General features: G+C 39.5%; 1 protein-coding gene across 1 annotated transcript in view; it reads right to left on the bottom strand.

Annotated features, from left to right (window-relative positions):
- The window catches only part of LOC122671366 (2-isopropylmalate synthase A-like), a 48138-nt gene that overhangs the window by 2455 nt on the left and 22797 nt on the right, over nt 1-22886 (bottom strand). Inside the window, exons 6-10 of the mRNA XM_043868529.1 lie at nt 13360-13460; nt 6899-6932; nt 6685-6759; nt 2098-2181; nt 1853-1987 (exon numbers count right to left, since the gene is read on the bottom strand). Coding sequence (XP_043724464.1) covers nt 1853-1987; nt 2098-2181; nt 6685-6759; nt 6899-6932; nt 13360-13460 — 429 coding nt within the window. The remainder of the gene's footprint in view (nt 1-1852; nt 1988-2097; nt 2182-6684; nt 6760-6898; nt 6933-13359; nt 13461-22886) is intronic.

Here is a 22886-nt window from a genome sequence, read left to right as displayed (position 1 = left end):
TCATTTTGGTATCAGAGCATGGCTGGTAGTGAGAATAATTCTGTTACATTACAACACATTGTTGATTCATTAAAGGTCTTGAATAAACAAGTGTTGGCCATTGATCAACGTCAACTCTTCAGCTCGGTTATGTCTGACAGTTCTTATTTTGCTCCTCAGAAGGTGAAGCCTTAAGTTCCTTACTTTGCTGGACAAAGGGACTCATACCAACTCCTTGATTGGTTAAATTCTGTGGAGAACTATTTTGACTGGAGTGGCTTCAAAGAGGCATGAAAGCTTCAATTTGCGTACTCATAACTGGCCGATGAAGCTCTAAATTGGTGGAGATACATTGAACACAAGCTCAAAGTTCGAAGACGCGGACCTAGTACTTGGAAAGACATGAAGCGTGAGTTGGAAGCCAAGTATTTACCAGAACGTTTCAAACAAGATCTCACCCCTCAACAAGATTACCACCACAAAACATTGAACCCAGCCCCCAATACATAGGAAACATAAACCAAGAAAATAACTAACTCTTGGAATTCTAAAAGACACTAAGAAAACCAAAAGTCTTATCCAGAAAGTGTTCCAAAATAATGGACCCAAAAAGAACTATATATAAAAAAAAAATCAGCAGGGCCAGGTTGGGACAGCAAGGACCTGCCTGCGGCTTGGGCTGGAACTGGCCTTTGGACCAGCATTTGGCCCAGGTTCGGGAAAAGAACCTTGTGAGCCAATTTCTCCCTGCATCAAGCATGGTTATAAGAATTGTATTAGATCAGTCAGAAATGATCCTTATTCCAATATCAAACATTAAATCATTGACTATTGTGCCAAACCTTAGTTCCTCACTTCCTCCAATGCATACATTTCTGATTCTACTCTCCTAGTCTTGCCACTAATTGAACTGACATCCAAGGTTTAAAGTATCGGCATCGCGTATCGTATCAAAAGGATGATTTTAAGACAAGTATCGTATCGTATCAGAGATACACAAGATAAACTAAAAAAACGCATGGAAATACTTAGGATACATGCAAAATACAGTTTTGAAGCATAAAAAATTATAAATAAAGTAATATGTAAAAAGGAGAACAAAGACAAATGCATTCAATTGATTATGTATAAAGGACAAGGTTTCTTACATGGACTAATACCAAAAAAGTTGTAATTTTTCAGTTTGGGGAAGATTTAGGGTTGCACACATCATTACAAAAACCTAGTTTGAGGTAATCAATCAGGTTCTTTTCACTAAACTAGTGGTCCACTGCAAAAAATGATAATGAAAATCAATATCTGAGCAAAAAATAGAAGTTTTGATAGATAATATTCTTGAGCAGATCTGGCTTCAATCCTTGATTGCAGCCTGTTTAATCCTTAACTGATGATGAAATCAACACTACTAGAGTCCCTTTTGCCAGTAGAAGCAAGCAATCAAGTTGATTTTGGCAATATATATATATATATTAGAATGTGTTACAGGAACTCTCGGCAAGTGTTTTGAAGTCATGAATTGTGTTTTGTAGTTTGTAAGAGATCTATGAGTGTATCGATAGGTATCTACCATATTGGGTCACATATTGACCCGATACTAATCAATACATATTGATTAGTATCAGAGGATATGGAAGGATGCTTAAAACCCTGTTGACATCCCCATCATAGCTACACTCAGTTTATATGTATGTACTTTCCTATTGACCAACTCCACAGTGGCCTTTAAGCGGTCTTATAAAAATATACTTTAGAGTTAATGCAACTGCATGGACTGCACCAACCTTGCTGACTGACATTCACTATCATAGAACTGCTTCAAAAACTATATCAAGAAATAATGGAAAGTTTTGGAGGAAAAATATTAATCTCAAACCTTGACAATGATATCAATGGCCTTGTAAGCGGCATCAACTGGACCAGTCCCAATTGAACATGCAACATGCTCTGCACCATCAGCATCAATGAGTTTGACAGTTGCTGTAGAGAGGCCAAGAGTTCCACATGTAACCTGAGTCATCACGATTCACTAGTTTGAATGAATTATGCCTGATAAAACTAAATAGTATTTTTTTTTAAAGAAGTGTTAGCAAACAAAATCCATTAAAGATTAGGATTGACCTGCACATCACCCACAGACCAAATTATTTTTGGCTGGAAAACTTCATCTGATATCAATGCTTCAATATCACTGTCAGAAAGATGCTGCAACATGAACAACTGTGGTAAGCAGAAAGTACGAAAGACAAACGAAATGCACAAAAATCATTATGCTGGAAGTCTCAGACTGTGTGTGCATGGATCCATATTTGTCAGTTTGTGCATGGTCGTGCATGTAGAAGAGTGAGTGTGTGTGCAGGAGAATCACAGAGACGGGCTTATTGTAGTGGATAAGCCTTGGGTTGGGTTACATATGTATTGGGCCTTTGGTCCAAAGGGTTTCTTTATTTTGTAATTGTTCACTTTAATAGGTCTAGAATATGGGTAGAAGCTAAGAAAGAGAGATTAGTCAAATAAGATTAGCTTAGTCCAAATTTGTGGGGTTATTTGAGTCCTTTGTGTTAGAAGTTAGTAGAGTTAATGTCAAATTTTGAAAAGACTGATGGAACCGACAAAAAAACACTGAAACCGGAACAAATGTTACCTCTAACATAGTAACATTCTAGTTTCGGTTTTGGATAAATAAAAAAGTACTGGTTATTGGTCGATCCAGGTCGAGGTCGAAAAGACTAACGGTTGTCCACCGAAACCTATAAACCTGAATAAAAAACCCAAAAAAATATGGTCCATCTTCTAGAAGCTTCGTCGATCACTACAACAATAACATAGCCTTATCCCAACTAAATGGGGTCGGCTACATGGATGCTTGCTCTCCAATCAGGCTCTATTTGAAGTCATACATAGTAGAAGGCTTAGGCTATGCATGTGTTTCCTCACTACCTCTCCTAGGGTTATTTTAGGCCTGCCCCTGGCTCTTTTAGATCTTTCAATTTGAATCAAATCATTCCTCTAAACTGGAGCATCTAAAGGCCTCCATTGAACATGGCTTCCTAGTTTTGCCACACATCCATCTCAACATCCTCATCTCCACTACACTTAGTCTATCTATATGCCGCTTCTCCACTGCCCAACATTCCGCACCATACATCATAGCCGGTCGGATGACAGTACTATAAAATTTTCCTTCAAGCTTTAAAGGAATACACCGATCACACAACACTCTGGACACACCTCTCCATTTCAACCAATCTATTTTAATTCTCCAAGCAACATCATCCTTTATATCATCTTCTTTATTTATGAGTGAGCCCAGATACCTAAATTAATCACTTTGTGGAATCTCCCTCTCATCAATATTCACCACCTCAATAACCTTCCTAGTGTAACTAAAGTTACAAAACATATACTCCATCTTTAACTACTTATCTTAAAACCTTTTGATTCCAAGGTTGATCTCCATAGCTCCAACTTGCCATTAATCCCTACTTTAGTTTCGTCCACCAAAACAATATCATTAGCGATTTCGGTATCTCAGAAATTTCGGTCAAACCAAAACACGGAAACGAAACGAAATTTTAAACCTTGCTCAGGGCAAACATGCTCCCCTATCTTACGATTCTGTGTAATGAGGCACATATCCATGATCACCAATCTATGTTGAGTGGTTAGGCTCTCCCCAGGTATATCCTTACAGTCCTTACACAATGATCAATCGAACCTTCTAGTTAGGAAGAAACCTATTTGGCTGATATGATGCCCACTTTTGTAGGTGACTAAATGCTCCTCCCTCTTTTCAAAGAAAGTCTTCACAATGGATAGATCATAAGCTACAGCAAAATCTAAAACTAAGATCCCCTCTTTATTCCTCTCTCCAAAACCATAATCACTTTTTCTCCTTAACTAAAACCTCGCATTAATCCATCCATGTGTTCCCAAAATTGTAACTTACTAACTTCATCCAGTTCTACTTGAGGTGCATAGGCACTAATTATTTGACCTCTTTCTCCAACACAAGCTTGATGGATATAATCCTATTTCCCAATCTTATAACAGCCACCACATCATTCTTTAGATCTTTATCCACTACTATGCCCACTCCATTTCTATTAGAAAAAATTACATCCCTCTCCCCTGTACTTTGCCCTAATTAAACATTCCTCCCATTGACTTTCCCTAATTACACCCGTATCCCCTACAGTTTACAATAAATTACTATTACACCCATGCCATTAGCGTCCGTCTGTTAAGTCGTGACGTGGTTTATTAGTATGTTTTTTAATCCCCAAAATAACCTTGGATGCATGTAAGATGAACCTTATACCCTATGGATAAAAAACGATGAGAAGGCATCAGAGTTGCCTTCTTCTTCCTCAGAACTTCATCTTCTCCAGTGAAGGTGAGACACTCGACTCCGGCAATGACCTCCCTCACTTCTCATAACGATCTCTCTCCTCCCACCACTCCAACTCCATCCCATCCCCATTCTTTTGCAGGGAAAACAAAGGGAAAAGGGTTTCAAGAGAGAGAATCAAGGAAAAAAGAGGGTTTTGAGAAAGGAAAAAATCAAAACAGAGAGAGAATTAAGGATGAGAAAAATGAGAGGGGAGAAACGAGGCTCAGATCGGTGAAATAAAGGGATAGAATCCAGAACTCTTCAACCTCTGCCATCATTGACAGAAACCTTCGAAGATCGGAAGATCGACGCAGCGTTTTTCTCCTTCTGGTTCGTTTGGATCGAGTCCAGAACTCTTCAATCTCTTTAGCTACTTCTCCATCTTCTTCAACGATCTGCAGTAGAGGAAAGAACTCTTTTCAAGTCCTTGCAATGTGAACAGTGCATTTAATTTAGGAATACTTGGTAATCGAGAAAAGCACCTTAACAGTTCTTTCTAAATCCAAAAAATGCAGAGCCATAAATCAACCAAACCCAACTGGAAGGACTGCAAAGAAGAACCAGAAACAGAGGAGAATGGGTAAACATGGCTGCAACCTTGTTGGATTAACCCATCCCGTTCTGATATTTTCTCTCTCCCTCTCTTTCTCATCTGTTCTTCTCCCACTTCCAGCAAGACCCTCTCATCCTTCTGATTCTCTGTTCCTCTATCTTGCATACGAGCCAATCGTTTTCCTCTGTTTTTCTGTTCGCAATAACATACAACAGAACTGAATGAACCACTGACTCGGCATTCTTCACAGGTTTGGCTCGAGATTTTGGGCACATGTTACCCTTCTTTGGGAGAGACAAAACCTCCGTCCTTAACCCCAAGGTCTTCTTCTGTTACTAGAACTAGACATGCAACCATGGCTGCCTAAAGAACTTCCGCCTGGCTCTATTTCTTATTAAATTCTTTCACTATCTTGGTGTTAAATCAGGTGCTTATTAGTCAGGTTTAATAGAGCATTACAAAAAAAAATAAAAAAGAGCAACCCAGTGCACAAGGCTCCCGCTACTGCAGGGTCTGGGAGGGGCAAATGTACACAGCCTTACCCTCTGCTTCGCAGGAGAGGCTGTTTCCAAGTTTCGAACCCGCAACCAACAGGTTGAAATAGTGGAACTTAACCTTTGCACCAACCCCACATACTAGAATACCATATTAAAAACTAAATTTGTGTACCCCCTATGGAACTAAAATTTGGGCCTTATAATTGAGCATATTACAAATAAAAATATTTAAAACAAAAGCCCATTGCGAAGTACTATTTAAACAGGACCTTGATGTTGCACCCATAGAAGAAGAACTCGTCTCAAGTACAGGTTTCGACCAGCCAAAATAGCGAGTTGGGGTAAATTTTTTTTTTCCAACTCGATGGCTGGTTTTGATGGGTTTTAGACCTATTTTGGGGCTGAAACTTGGTACTCAGTCTATTTTAAGCCATTTAAACACAATGGCACCATCAGATTTTGCAAAAACAAAGTCCAAATAGGAATTTCACTTCGGACCCTAGGTTGGTAGGCGACGACATACTAATAGGCCCTATTCTACACATAATTTAGTAATTAAAAGCAATCAAATCATATAATTAATATAAAACAACTTAAATAAACATTACAAATGTTAAAGTGTACAATATATCAATCTGTTTAACATATTACATCCATCAGCCCATAAAATGTGACCGAATCACAAATATGATGCAAATCCTTCAATTTTGTAGCTGAATATAGTCTCCGGCAGGTTGTACGTTGAAATCCATATGCAAAATGAGGCAGCAGCAGCTCACGGAAAAAAAAAAAGGGTCGAAATTTGGAACTCGATAGAAAACTCGCGAGATCTGTCGAGTTCTGGAAGTCTAAAGGAAAAAAAGTCGAAATCTGGGTTGAGTCGAGATCTTGACTCAACCGAGATGGTGTATTTTTTGAACTCGTCTAGCATCTTGTCTCAACCACTTCAAAAAGCGAGAAACTCATTGAGATCTCGCGAGTTCTTCTTCTATGGTTGCACCATAACTGCATTACTTTCCCTTCTCATAGCAAACAAAATCTTCATTGTTAATCATAGAAAAACATGGACAACAAAATTTGTTATTTCAAAATTCCCCCCAAAAATTTTTACATTTTCACAGGCCAAAGTTTCCAGTGAAGTTGGCATTTAGAAACTTCCTTGACATAAAATCACACTCTAGGTCAAAAGATAACTGTTCCAAAAGAATATAAAATTTTGTAAAATAATAAGCATTACAACAGAATATGATCTGATAATGTGTCACCTTCTTTTTCTCAGCCACTGCTTTGAAGCGCCAAAATACATCATCAAGATCCTTGTCATCTAATGCATAACCAAGCTGAAAAAGCAGGACACAGAAAGTTATAGACTACATCTACACAAGCACGTTTTTATAAGCAGCCCAGCTTAGTGGTAGAGGCAGTCATTGTAAACTGAACAAGCACATTAAGTTCTCACAGAAAAAGCAAATGATATACCTCCAGAAGTCGAGATTTCAATGCATGGCGTCCGCTGTGTTGGAGGAAAAATAAATAGAATGTTACTTTACATGTTTTAAGGGAAAAATATGAAACAAAACACAAAAAAACTGAAGGCAGCTGCATGAGTCTAAAAACCTACATCTTTCCAACAATTCAATACTGCTCCTGTGGTTACCAAACCTCCACATTTACAGTTATATTTGCCATATTCCAGGTATTTTTCCAAATCCTGGGCATGATTTCAACATTATAAATATATTTCCTTCGTCATCTAGGTATGGGCACCTTGAAACATAAGGCACTTGATCGCCTTGGGCATCAAGGCGCACCCAGACGTGTAGGTGTTGCCTTGGAATCACCTTAACAAATATGGTCCCATGATATGGTTACAAATTTTCTAATTATGCCAGTGCACAATGGCATAAGTTCCCCATCTCATTGTCATGGCTTTCCTGCAAATATACCTGCTTGAAAGTGTTAAAAAAATATTTATCCACGTGTGTCCCCCTTTGGATAGTCCGCCATGTTAGACCTCCTGTATGATATAATTCCTCCCTTTCCTACAAGGTCGGCCTTTTAAAGGAAGCGGTTCCAACATGGTATCAAAGCGGATAGGGGTCACGGTATCTAGTCCCTCGGGGAGCAGGCAGGTGTTAAAAAATTATTTATCTACCCGTGTCCCCCTTCGGATAGTCCGCCGTATTAAAGCTCCTATATGATATACATATTGTTTCCTCCTTTTCCTATAAGGTTGGCCTTTTAGAGGAAGTGTTTCTGATAGAAAGAATGTAATTTTGATAACTGCAGTTTCTCACCAGAAAGATAAATGACTGGTCACTACATGATTTCCATTACACCCATCTACAAGTATGAGAATGAGATGACAAGACCAAATTATCATCGAAAGGTAAGACACAGATATAGCAAGAGTGCAACTAGTGTACAGCACTACACCTCAAAAACCAGTGTTTGAAAATTGGATTGTACTAGACAGACTGCTAGAAATGCAAATTAATATATTGCTTCATTAATAAGATGAAAGAAATTACATACACCTCCCTAAGGAGGTAAAAGGTAAAAAAGAGAAATTACAATACAAGTCAACTAGACAACAAACTAGTTCCTTAAGTACCCTTATTACATAAACTTTAACACTCCCCCTCAAGCTAGAGAATAAATGTGATGCATTCCCAGCTTGCATACCAGGGTACCAAACTAGAGAGAAGTAGCCTTTGGTGAAGAAGTCCACCAATTGATCACCAGTCTTCACAAAAGGGGTGCAAATGCAGGCAGAATTTATCTTCTCCTTAATGAAGTGTGGTCCACTTCGATGTACTTTGTTCTGTCATATTGCACCGGATTGTGAACAATGCTTATAGCTGTCTTGTTATCATAGTAGAGCCGCGTGGGTCCTTCAGTATCAAACCCCAACTCTTGGACCAAACTTCTCAACCATATGAGTTTGCAAACTTCATGAGCCATAGCCCTAAATTCTGCCTTTGCATTGGATCTAGCTACAATAGGCTGTTTTTTGCTTCCCCATGTGACTGGGTTACCACCCACAAATGTGCAATAACCAGATGTAGACGTTCTGTCTGAGATGGATCAAGCCCTATCGGCATCTATGAAACCTTCTACTCTCAAGTGATTGTGCTTGGCATACAATAGTCCTTTCCCTGGAGAGGACTTCAAGTATCTGAGAATGCAGTATACAACATCCAAGTGCCCACTCTTGGGAGCATGCATAAACTGGCTCACCACTCCCACTAGCCTCTGGTACTTCCTTGCATCAACAAGAGAGGGACCACAATCTTCTCCTAGTTTATGATTCTACTCAATAAGAGAACTTGCTAGTTTGTAGCCCAACATCCCTATCTCTTTCAACAAATTAAGAACAAACTTCCTTTGACATATGTTAATTCCCCTATTGGACCTTGACACTTCAATTCCCCAGAAATACGGTTCAATGTTTGTGGTGAGGCAAGGGTTTGCCAATTTCTTTTCTAACCAATCACCATTGGAAAGCATCCTGGAGAGAAAGCAAACTGAAGAAGGAAAGGATCCAATATGGAGCCAAAGTCGAAGTATAAGTCATGGCAAGGTTGTCAAGGAGTCGCCTAGGCATCCAGGCGGTTTGTTTGGTCGCCTTGGTTGGTATTGCCTTGCCACCTTGGTTGGTGCCGCCTTAAGTTTTTCCATCCCTCGCCTGCCTTGATTCGCTCATCGCCTTGACAACTATGAGTCATGGCAACCTCTGACTGTTCATGTTTCCTGTTGTTTGTAGCAGAGCCCTTCCTGTTTTGATCGAATGCAGTAATCCCTGAACTTCTCTTTGGTTAGGCAGCTAATCTCTCCAGGCAGGTAGCTTCAAGGACCCAAATCTTTAATCTCAAACTCTTAGAGCCAAGTAGGTCTTCAGCCTACCTATCTTAGCTCTGTCATCTCCAGTCACTATAATGTCATCAACATAGACAATAAGAGTTGTGATGGTACCATTACCTCGTCGGGTAAATAAAGTGTGGTCAACTTGACTCTGGGAATACCCATTCTTCAAAATAGCCTGCTTGAACCACTCAAACCATGCCTTTGGGGATCATTTTGAGACCATATAGTGCCTTCTTGAAGAGACACGCTTTCCCTTTAGCTAAGGGAAACTTGATGCTAGGTGGAGTCCTCCCTAGTGAGTAAGTTGGAATCAGCATGTATGCTAGAATGTGCTCTAGCTCCCCCTCGACGGCCACCACAAACACCAGTAGATCCACCACGTGTACCAGGAGGACGGCCATGAAGAGGCCAGCACCTCTCTCTAGTGTGCCCAGGTCTCCAACAATGGGTGCATTTGGGCCTATCTCTGCCATCTCCACGGGGTGGCCCTTGCCTCTACCACCACCACGCCAATCTTTCTGGAAGCTACAAGAAAGAGCCGATGGCTCAAGGGAGGAAGCAGGTTCCATATCTACCCTCAAAGTCTCCTCACTCTATAAATAACTGCACACTTCATCTAAGGATGGAAGAGGAGACCTGCCCAAGATTTGTATACGGATGGGCTCATACTCTGGGTTCAATCCACCAAGAAGAAAAAGAACACCCTCCTTCTCAAGAGTTCAGTATACCTTAGCTTCACCCTCGGGATTGGTCAGTTGAAGGTCTCGATAGTTGTCATATTCCTCCCAGAGGCCAACAAAAGTATTGTAAAACTCAGAGATTGTCCTATTACCCCGTTGCATGGTGATAATCTTCTGAAGAAGTTGGTAAACCTTGGCAGAGACCCACTCTTGGAAACACTATCCTAAATGTCCTTGGCAGTTTCCTTCCGCATAAACCTTCTCCCAATCTCAGGTTTCATCGAAAAAATCAGCCAAGTCATGACCAAGGAGTTTTCGGTCTCCCATTTCTGATATGTAGGAGAACTAGCAACTGGAGCTTGTATGGTGCTAGTAATATATCCAAGTTTCCCCCTACTCCGGAGACAAAGCTTCACAGAATGAGCCTAGTCTAAGTAGTTGGTGTTATCCAACTTCACAATAGAGATCGGGGTGTGGGGATTCTCAAATGTTAACTGAGTGGCTAGTTAAGTCGGTTGTGAGTCAGCCGAAGACCACCAGAGGTCTCTGTAGATCCACTGTCCCCAGACATAGTGTAGAAAGACACTCAACAATATAGGAAAAAAGTCCAAACCAAATGGGGAGTACACACTCAACCCAAACACACAGTCCCACCACCCAAAAAAAAATAATCAGCAAGGGAGAGAAAATCGAATCTGGAGTAACGACATCTTATAACAACTCAAAAAGCTCTATGAAGCATTCCATAACCATTTCATATCTGAAAAGCACTATACATTGCATTCCAATGCAAAAAAGAGAGAGAAAATAAAATCTGGCTGTACATGGCAGTCAACACGAAAAAGAATTGTGCACTAACAGCACCTTCCATCAACAAAGGATAACTTGGAATCTTCATGTAGGCTTCAAAATAGCTCAAATGCTAACTTGAAATCTTCATGTAGGCATTATACAAGGCCTATCCCATACTAATTCAATCGATTCTCATAGCAACTTCCTCCTTGGAATCCTTTGTGCCTTAGGATTTCAAAGAGAGGAAATAGAGATGCAAGAAAAAGAAAATGACTCTCAAACCGTAGAGCCCTGATACCAAGTTGGGTTTTAGGTAATGAATGTAAGAAAGGAAAAAAGAAGAATATGAGAGAAGGAAACAAAGAAATGGAGAGGAAGAGAGTTCGTTGGAATGTTGTGAGAGTCTTGTCTCTACCACACCTAAATTACTTCATTAATAAGATGAAAGAAATTGCATACACCTCCCTAGGGAGGTAAAAGGTACAAAAGAGAAATTCAAGGTTCAAGAACTCGTCTCGAGTACAGGTTTCGACCTGTCCAAAGAGCGAGTTCGGCCAAGATCTCGACGAGTTGGGGTTGTTTTTTTTTTTTTTTTGGAGCTCGAAGGCTGGTTTCGGTGAGTTTTAGACCTAGTTTGGTCATGAAAGTTAGTATGCAGCCTACTTTGGGCCATTTAAACACAATGGTATTAACTACTATCAGATTTTGAAAAATCAAAGTCCAAATAGGAGTTTCACTTAGTAGTCAGACACTTGTGCCAAAAACTAGCGAAACTAGGACAGACACTTATTTATACCTAATATGATTTAAGTAAATGTTTTTGTATTTGTATTTCATTTACTTCAGATATTATTCATAAATAAGCAAATACCCCCTATCTAAATCCAATAAAAATAGTTAAAAAATCAAATTCCAAAAGGATAAAAAGTCAACTCCCTAGTTCAAGAACAAAAACTAGATTTTTGGCGGTAGGTGCAATTTTCAACTTTCTAATACTGGGGTTTTCTCAAATCTAAAAATTCCATAAATCTTAATATGGTAAAACATTGCTAAAACCCAAAAGTGTGGTAAAAAATTCATTTCTTTTGATGTCCAAAAAAATATTTTCATTCAGAGCGATTTTGACATTTGACCGGTACATAAATTTGATTTAAGCAATCTTGGACTTGTTGGAAAACTTTCTTTTTCGAAAGCTTTCCAACAAGTCCAAGATTGCTTAAATCTGATTTATATTGAAGGAGTTATGCACCAGTCAAACTTAATTTGGTATGCGCGAATGCTATCAAAATCGCTCTGAATGAAAATATTTTTTTGAACATCAAAAGAAATGAATATTTTACCACACTTTTGGTTTTTAGCAATGTTTTACCATATTAAGATTTATAGAATTTTTAGATTTGAAAAAACCCCAGTATTAGAAAGTTGAAAATTGCATCTACCGCAAAAAATCCAGTTTTTGTTCTTGAACTGGGGGTTGACTTTTTATCCTTTTGGAATTTGATTTTTTAACTATTTTTCTTCAATTCAGATAGGGGGTATTTGCTTACTTATAAATACTATCTTAAATGATATTAGGCATAAATAAGTGTTTGTTCTGATTTCTGGCATAAATAAGTGTCTGTATACCAAATTTTGCATAAATAGGTGTCTGTATACCAAGATTTTCCACCGATATGACCAAAACCACCAAGATCTCGCCTCTTGATTGAGATCTGGCACTCATATAATGGTGTTTGAGTCGAGATCTCGTCGGGTTGAGATCTTGGGTGGCATAAATAAGTGTCTTTGTATACCAAGGTTTGCATAAATAGGTTGTATACCAAAATTTCCCACCGAGATTGACCAAAACCACCGAGATCTCGCCTCTCGGTCGGGTCAAGATTCGGACCGAGTTAGAATAAAATGGGATTTCTCCCTTCATCTCGTCTCGAGCTTTTAAACTAGCGAAATATTTGCGAGATCTCGACGATCTCGCGAGTTCTTGTTCCATGGAGAAATTACAATATAAGGCAACTAGACAACAAACTAGTTCCTAAAGTACCCTTATTACATATACTCTAACAGGTGCAGCCTATGTTTAGTTATGGGAATAGCACTCTTTCGGGAGGATAACCAGTTATTTGGGTTGTCTCTTTGTAGATGTTGTAAACTAGTTTTTGTCTATTGAAATCTAGTTTGGCTTTGCCTCTCCAATAGGCTTGTTGTATCTTCTTATTTTGGGATATCAACAATTTGTTGCTTACCAAGAAAATAATTGACCACTTTGAAACATCAATGAGATTCAATGGCTTCTCCAGATTGGATAAACCCTTACAACAGATCCACCTCTGAAGAAAATCACTTCAAAGAAATATAAAAGATAGCTAGCTATTCACAATATGAGAATTTTTTCTTTCAAGGAGCATCCAAAAATTAGTAACAGTCGAGACAAACAGCTTCTGAAATCGAAAAAAAATTAATGCAATTGTTATAGGTGAAAGTCAATTTAGAGAAGAAAGCTTACAGAAATACAAAGACACATACCAAAATGAGACTAAAACCATCATGAAAGTATAAGACAGGTGCATGTAAAAGAATACTAGTTAATAAAGTATTTCATACCTAAGTTTTCCAAGGACAATGCCAGATTCATTAGATCGATGTAGCCCAATATCTTCCGGGGAAATGATCTCATAGGTACTTTTATGTTTAAGCATTCCATCCTACACAAAGGAAAATCTTATGAAATAAACTTTTCATACACTTATTTTCCTCAACATAAAACATGATAATTTGTAAATACACTCTTGTGTGGTTAAGCTCTCCTTTGTATAACCTTACAATCTTTACATAAAAGCCTATCAATCCTACTAGTTAGAAGAAAAAAAAGGTGTTGGTGGCAGTCCAATGGGCTGAAATTGACCTTTGAGTAGTTATATTATAAATTGGGCCTTTTATTTTTATTTTTTTGGGTTTCATTGTAATGGGCCTAATTTACAAGTGGGGCAAAACTTAGTATAAAGGACTAGTGGATAAGTGTTTGAGATAGATTAGTATACTTAATAGCTAGATAGAGTTCTGTTTGTGTTTATCTACTTTATTGTATTAGAGTGATTAAGCGTGGCGGGAGCCTCGTGCACTGGGTATGCCCTTTAAAGGGTTCTTTTATGAGTCAGATTAGGAATTTTAGAAGGTCTTAAAATATGTAAGACAACCCCATCAACTAAGTATGATTTGAGTAAGAATATGAATGTTAAGAGTAATGCTGTTGTTGAGCAGTGATATACGAGATTGGAATCCCATAACTAATCATGTTACCAAGTAATGTGGTCCTAGGTTTGAATAATCAAACTAGGAACCAATAACCAGGATCTGATCTGAACAGGTAGTTCGGCTAAGTCAAAATAGGTGATTTTGGTCAAATCAGGGTTAGAATTTAGTGAGGTTAGGGTTTGATAGTAGGGTTTGGTCTAGGCAGCAAGTAGGAGTCTTACAGTGAAGGTTACGTTAACCATTAACAAACCAATGACTGTTTATAGGCTCGACAGCAAGGTTTTGTGGTTAGGGTAGGGTTTTGGAAGAAGAGAGAAGTAAGGATTTCTAGGGGGTTGTACAGAATCTGTCCAAACTAGGATCGAGTTCTCCAGAGGAGCTGGGAAGCACTCGGTCAAAGTTTAAAGGATTCCCACGGCTAGATTTGCTAGAAAGGCCTGTGCAGAAAATATGGTTCGAAAATTAAAGAAAGAAAAGACGGGAATTGAGGGTTTGGGTGTTTAGAGAATTAGAAGAAGAAAGGCTAGGGTTTGGGATGATTCAAACTTACTAATTGTTGAAGCAGTACTTGGGCAGCAGCTTGTTTGAATGAGAGATCCTTGAAAAGTCCGAACTTGAACCAGAACTTGAATGTAACAGCAGTAGAAAACAAAGGCAGCTTGAACGAACCACCCGGGCTTCACACCGCAAAGTGTCGATTAGATCAAACACCAATCCCACCAGCCTTGATCAAACACAAGACAAAAATCTTCAATGGAGAAGAAGAACAGCAAAAAGCTTTTCATTAATCAAAATTCATGTTCAATACTTGTCCCCCTTACAACCTTGTATAAAACTAACAAAATAGACTCCTACACTAAAAAGGAAAGACCTAACCCAATCCTTAACCTATTAGGTAACTTAAACTGACTACGAAACTGAAATACTGAAGGAAATAGACTCAAAACATGGCAGGACTTATAGAGTCTTAATCCAGTCCAACTTACAAAACAATCAAATAGTCACATGACCATTTAACCAAGTCACATGATCACTTAAGTGATCACATGACCACTAATTACATAAAAATAAAACTAAATAAGGAATTAAAACAGCTAATGCTGTATGCAACCCTATTACCCAAACTTTAGGTCCATAAAAATGACCTATTATATTGGAAACCCATGGGATCAAAGGCCCAACATGTATATAACCCAACCCTAAATTTTTTTCTAATCAAAGAAGCCCAGTTTGGTGATGAATCTGCATCACGAAGTTTATCCCCTCCTTATAGACGCTTATAAATTAGACCCATTACAGTGAAACCACAAAAAAAAAAAGGCCAACCTATAATATAACTACCCAAAGGTCAATTTCAGCCCATTGGATTGCCAACAGCACCTTATGGGCTTCCCAAGCTCGCGCATAGGCCTCCATATGGGATTAGTATCTAATGCAACTGAATTACTTTTCAAAGCACATATTTACTATTAATAAATCATAAGCCACAATAGTCCCCTCATTCCTATCTCCAAAATCATATCCCCCAAGAATTCTTTTATAACCACTACTATCTCTTCCAACATGTCCATTTAGATCTCCCCCTATAATGATCTTTTCTCCTTTAGTAATTCCTAGAACTAATCTATGTATTCCCAAAATCGGTTTTTAATATTTTCATCCAATCCTATTTAGGATGCGTAAGCACTAATTATATTGATTATCTGTTTCCCTAGCACAAGTTCGATGGATATTATCCTATCAACAATTCTTTAACATCTACAACCTCATTTTTTAAATCTTTATTTACCACTATTCCCACCTCACTTCTATTATATCCCTAGTATACCAAAGTTTATCGTCATCTAATTCCTTAGCTTGTTTGCCCTTCCATCTAGTCTCTTGCATACAAGCTATGTTTCAACTTTCAAGATGCTAATGTAATCCTCCACTTTTAGACTGGCTTCTTTACCTGCACTCGTCCAAGGTTCAAGGAATCGGTTTCGATCAATGTCGAACTGAAATATTCCGGATTTCGAACAAAACCTGGTTGAAACCCTGCATGTTTGCGTAGTTGGTTTTGTTTGACCATTTCGGTGGTCAAATGGCCTTTAGCCCAAACAAGGACACCCTGATTAAGCATCTTTAAACATAATAGAACCTTTAGATTGTTAAAAAACACACTTAAAATGCTACTTTTGTTTCGTACCCTAGGTGTACAGCATACCTTGGCTGTATACTTTCTCAAATAAAGCCTATGCAACACATAATTTAGTACTATAACACATAAAATTCAATGAAAACATCTAAAATATGCATTACAATTTAGGAATGAAGAAAAACCATTTAATATTATTTTTATTATGGGAGAAAAAACGCTACTTGGACACATGCAATGCGCAGCCCCTGCACCCAGAAAAAGGGGCGTGCGGAATGACCGTCGTGCCCCCAGGAATTTCCCCCTTTCCATGGGAGCACAGCGGTCATTCCGCGTGCCCCTGTGTCTAGGCGCAGGGCAGTGCACCGCACACACCCAAGTAGCGTTCTCTTTCCCTTTTATTATTAAATGTCAAAGTATTACAACTTACAAGTATAAGTGCAAGGGTACGAGTGTTACAACCACAAGTGTACAACCGTCAACCAAGGTGAAACTCAGAAGGCCCCTACAAAGCCGTTACTCCTACTTTATGGCAGTACCAGAAAGAGAGTTCCAAGAGGGCTCGAAAGACAAGGAAGATTGTTGCCACAAACAAAACTATTCCTTCGACTCTTATCATAATTCACAAGCGAAGGCCATGTCGGGCTATGTCTAAAGAAGCAATCAAAGTCCATCACAGTAGCCTAATAGGTCTCGTCATCAACACACTCCAGGTACCCAACCTCAAATATAGAACATCCGGAAAGATTATGCAAATTTGGATCCACTATAGCTGCTTGGTGCACCGGGCTGATATAGTTGTTGGGGCCTGGGAATAAGAAGATGCTACCCACAAAAGATGACACACTTTATGATTGATCATCATGAGCAATGGGGAATGAATATGATGAAGAGGCATACTGATCAAACCCACCTTACCCGACACTGGATGTCTCTGTGGAAAATGATGGTGGGCAGAAAGGGTGTCAATCGGTACGGTATCAGTATTTCTGTATGGTACAGAAAATAGGTACCAAACACCGATATTGTACCGTACCACGTAAGATGTGCATTTATAATACCGATATCGTACCGATGCAGTGCAATTTCGGTACGGTAAGGATTCGGTTTTTAAACGGTATTAGAGAAAACGGTACATATTCGGTATCGGAAACGGTGATATTGCCTTTCATGTAAAAACACGTCTCATTCTCTGATCTCAAAAAGCGTTAGCAAATACATGATGAAGGAATCCATATCCTCCAAATCCAATATTTTTTGTTTACATGATACCACCACCATTTCGCATGGTTCATCACGGAATTGAATATTACAGATTTTAGTAACTTTATCTGAAACTTACCCCTAAGGTGCTAAGTGAACTGTAGCTCCTTATGAACTACTAACTACAAATCTTTGTGCCGTAAAGGTTGCTAGTCATGTTTCAAATGCTTTCTGCAACAAGGGCTACCTTTGCTTCCTATATGACGATCCCAGTTGGTCTGAGGCATCCTCCCAATGTTGTCTTGGTGCTCAAATAGGAAGAGCAAGAAGGCCAGAAGCATTGCATCATCAGCCGCAGAGAGAGTGATGCAGAATGATCACCAAATAGGGCTTATTTCTTTAGAAATAGGCCTAGGGTTGGGTTATATACATGTTGGGCCTTTGTTCCCAAGGGTTTTTTATGTATTAGGCCACTTTAATGAGCCTAAACTAGGGGCATATAGGTTGCATACGGGATTAGCCCAATACTTAGTTTATTTTCCTATTTTTAGATTGAACCGGTTTAGAATTGGTTGCATCCAATTGGTTCAATTGGTCCAATTTAAGTGAAGTGTTCCTAGCGGTCAATAGGTCCTTATATCCTATTGGCTAACATGGGATCTACTTTAAATTAGCTGTTTTTAAGTTAGATTCTCTTATTTTAAGTTAGTAGGGGTAGTTAGGATATTTTACTGTTTTAAATTAGTAATTTGATTGTAATTAGATCTCTTCCACGATTTTAAGTGAAGAGGAGATTAGATTGTATTAGGATTTGGCTTAGGCCTTTAATTATAAATAAAGCAACCGTGGGAGGCTCCCCCACATTGAGATTTGAAATTAAAATATAGAATTCGTGGTTGTCTTGCTGCTGCTCCTTGCTCTTCAAGAGTGTGTGCATCCTTGTGGGTTAACAAGGTGGAAGGGTGGGTGGAATCCTGCGACTCCTTACGCCGTGATGGCTGGGAGGGTCTCTCTTCGAAGGTGATTTCATCCTTCATCCCTTAACTTGCTGCCGGTGGAATCCTATAGTAAGTTGAGATTTAAATTTCTGTTTTTAGTTTCCTTCCCTCACCCATTCGATCCCTCTTGTTTTTCTATTTGAATTTCCAAAACCCTAGATCATCTAGGCATTATCCAGCCATCATCCTACCTCTGTTTTACACCAAAATCAGAGCACAGCCTTCCCGTACCATCTCCCCCACTCGACCAGACTTGCTGCCCATTCTGTCCAGCCAAACCCTAAGATCCCTCTTCTCCATTGAACCCTAACAACCCTAATTTTCTGCTGGGACACATTCAGCCATCAGAAACCTTCCATATTGCAACCGAATCTTCCCCCTAGCCCCTCTAACAGTCGACCTTAACCCCTGCCCTTGAATCCTACTTTAAACCATAATTTTAGTTGTTTACCTTATTAAAAAAACCCGAAACCCTAACCCTAAATCTGCAGAATTTTGAAACCTACCCAAATCCAGATATTTTTATATCATAATGACCCTCTAAACCTGCAGATTAAAACCCTATAAACCCCATTCCCAAATTCCCATCCTAAACCCTAATTTTGCCCTAAAACAGCCCCTAATCAGCCCTAAACAGCAGGCTTACCCTAAGCTTGGTTCTACTTGGTTCCTAGTGGGATTAATTCCTATTCTAGGACTACATTAGAGAGAGTCACAATGAGGAACAAGCTTGAAGCTTTAGGATTTAGGAAAGGGAAACTGCACTGTCAGCCGCAAAGAGAGAGTACAACAAGGAACAAGCTTGAAGCTTTAGGATTTAGGAAAGGGAAAGGCCGAAAGGATGATTAGGCATTAGGGTTTTCCGTTTTCATAATCCCATTAGTATGATTAGGCATTAGGGTTTAACGTTTTCATAATCCCGTTAGTAATGTAGCTCTAAATAGGAGAAGGATCCTATTAGAGGCCAAGCAACAGGATCTCAAAGGGGGCTGCTGGTTCGAATGGGCAGAATTAGGGTTTTTAGGAAAATTTCTAGGGTTAGGCTTGGAGGAATGGGGTAATTCTTATACGGTTTTAATAGGCAGGTTTTAGGGAGTGTAATAATGTAGGTTTGGATGATGTTTAACTAAAAAAATTGAATTTCAGAAAATTAGGGTTAGGGTTTCAGGTTTTGGGTTTTAGAATTTAGGCTGAAACTAGGGTTTTTAGTGGAATTTTAAGGCTGGGGTTCTGGTCGAGTATCACTGGCAGGGAGAGGGAGATTCGACTGTAATTTGGGCTGAATTGGATGGCTAGTTAGGTCTGGATAGGTTTTAGGTTGAATTTAGGTTTTACAGAGAAGAGGGGGAATTAGGGTTTAGCTGTTGGGGATGGGGCAGCAAGCTAGGTCGAGTGGAAGGTTTATTGTAAGGATGTTATGTCTGAGATTTGAGGGGATTTGACTGATAAAATAGGGCTGGACAGAACTTAGATGATTTAGGTTTTATGGGAATCGATTGGGATGGGGTAGGTTTGGGATGGAGGATTAGAAGAAGAAAGGGATGAATGAAACTAAATAACTAACTTACTGGTTGAAGAAGATCCTCAATGGAGGCAGCAGCTTTGTGATAGAAGGATAGAACCACCTTCCAGCCGTCACAGCATAAGGAGTCGTAGGAAATCCACCTACCCTTCTTCCTTGACAGAACCACAAGGCAACACTCACAAGGAGCAAAGGAGCAGCAGCAATGGCAGCCAACAATTCTGTTTTTTTTTTGTTTTTTTCAAATATTCAACTGTAGGGGAGCCTCCCACAATTTACTTTATTTATAATAAGGCCAAAGGCCAAAACCCAATACAACTTAAACACATCCTTCAAAAATCGTGGAAGGGTGTTGCTAAACATAAAATAACTTAAAACTTAAAGTAAAAAGACCTAATTGTCCCTACTAACTTAAATTAAAAGACACTTGACTAAATCACTTAAATTGAACCAATTGGATGCCACCAATTTTAATCAGTTCAATTTAAAACAGAAAAATAAACCAAGTATGGAATGGAAAAATACTAGAATTGCAAACCTAAGCTATGGCTCCCAAACTAAGCCCTAATTTCAAGACTTCTTCTTACGGATGTGGGCACTTGGAGCTGCATCAATTAGTTATAATATTTAAATTTACAATTTTACCCTCTAATACAGTATGTATCAGTACATAAATCGATATCGTACGGTACCGAGGGAAATATTGTTTTCCCATACCATACCGTACCGTACCGAATTTGTAATGATACGATTTGGTATGGTTTTATGCGGTCGGTTTCAGTTTCAGTTTCAGTATACGGTTTCGGATCCAAATTGACACCCTTAGTGGACGCCACTGTACCGGCTGTCCATACCCACCATATCCACTACTCCCCTCCAAACTAAGGCCTCCAAGTGTGCTAGATAAGGAAGAAACATCTATCTCCATGTCAACGCTGTTATGCTCCTCATCTGGTCTAAACCTATGGCACGGGCCTCTGGAATAACTTGCATAACATGGTACTAAATCTCGTTTCGTTTCGGTGTCTCGGTCTGACCGAAATTTCCGAGATACCGAAATTTCGTCGAAATATGATATTTTTCTGTGGGTGTAAAATGCCAAAAATGACCGAGATTTCCGAAATTTCCGAAACAAGATTACCGAAATTTCATCGAAATATTGCATTTTTTCATATCGGACTTGCGTTTCGTTTCGGAGAGGTCGAGATACTCGAAATATTCGATTTCTCGACCGAAATTTCGCGAGTTTTAGTACTATGGTGGTGGGGGGGGGCATGTGTACCATGGCTGGCATCCTATGTAGCATGAACAAACTGAGGCTCTCCGGTGAATCAGATAGGCTCCAACTCCACCTTTGTCTATTCATACTCCTCTTGAAGGCTCACAAATCTATCGCCACCACCACCACCATCGCCATCGTCATTATCACCAGTAGACAATGACAATGACAATGTGCGAGTGTGGAACAGGAATGCGACAACTCAACATCCTCATCATCCCCGCCAGGCTAGGAGTCAAAAGGTCGAGGTGTCTGTTCGTGAACTCGACCCTCTAGAGAAGCCATGAACTCACTAACATCAGCACCCATCTAATAACAATCTCGGGGTTGGTCCCACCACCGGTCTGATCCATCACGAGGTCACCTCGATCCCTCACCCACTCGTACAATGGATCCTCCTCATCTGACTCCACTATGAAGATGTTGCTGGCTCGAATGGGTCTTTGCCATTGTCCATGTCCATGCGTCTATGTTGTATCTTCAATATCACGTTGTAGTACATATAGTCACATACACAAACTACTCCAAACGTTTATAACCCAATTGGTTTCACTTCTTGAAGTGGATAAGTAAAAAAGTACTCCAGTTGTGCTCGCAGCCTCGCATCCAAAGGCGGAACATGTCTAGGAGAGCACCTTAATTACTATCTTCCTCAAACTAGGAGCATCTCTCCCATATAGCACCTACCATGCACCTACATTTGAATATTCTTAGTACGAGATTGTACTTGGATACATACTTTATGAATTTAACTAAGAAATTAAGTCAATGAGCCTAGAGTGGTATTTTCTCGACCGGACTTTGCAGCAGCACCGCCAAAAGTCCGAAGTGCATCCCTGAAGATCTTCATCTTTGTCCATTTCAAACATTGACAAGTCAACATCAGTCTACTAATGGGAGTAATTGCATTGATTATAAATATTTAAGAAATTACAAGTTCACCTCACTATTGCAGGCCAACTGTACATCTGGGTTAGGCCCAACTTGGCCACTTCATCTTACACTGCATCTATTAGTTTTTATCCATCCTAAGTATGAGCTTGTATTAGTATTTAGGATTGAGAAAATAGGCTGGGAATGGCATGAAGAACTTGTCATGCTTATGAAGTTGTAAATGGAAAGTAATTTGACTTAGGTAGTATAAAAGAAAAACTCACCAACCTTATACAGTGGATGCATAAGTTGCCTCTCCCAGCGATCTTAAACTATCTGAATGTAGCTCATATCACCATGTGGTATCGCTACTGCCACGTGGTCCTTCATCATCTCCACTATAGCATACAAGTGTGGGTGGTAAGCTTCTTCTCAGAGTCGACCATCCACAATACCTTTTACCACTGGCTCAAGTAATATAACGACCTTCTTCAGGTCCAGAACTACTCACTAGATATGGTCGACTGGGCTGCTCTGCCTCCTGGAGAATCCAACTCCCTCCAACTATACCACTCCTCTAAAGCGAACATAGATCTCAGTCCTACCTTCTTTGCCTCAAAGCTCTTCAAGGCAATGCAGTTGGTAGCGAATCGAGTAATGCCCAGCCTAACCAAATCCCCACCATACTTTGTCTTCAGCATCTGTAGGTATGCCCATGGTCATACACAAATATGATCACTTGTCTTGCTCTCTCGACCGCACTTTGTACTAAGGTCTTCTTCCCCATGTCCATCAACATGAGGTCAATGTAGGGGGCTGCAAATGGGGTCCAAAAGAGGCGGTACCTGTTGTTCATCAGTCCCC

Source organism: Telopea speciosissima, chromosome 8 (genome assembly GCF_018873765.1).
Source record: "Telopea speciosissima isolate NSW1024214 ecotype Mountain lineage chromosome 8, Tspe_v1, whole genome shotgun sequence".
NCBI lineage: Eukaryota > Viridiplantae > Streptophyta > Magnoliopsida > Proteales > Proteaceae > Telopea > Telopea speciosissima.
Note: the sequence above shows the minus strand (reverse complement) of the source record. Positions and strands in the feature narration are given on the sequence as shown.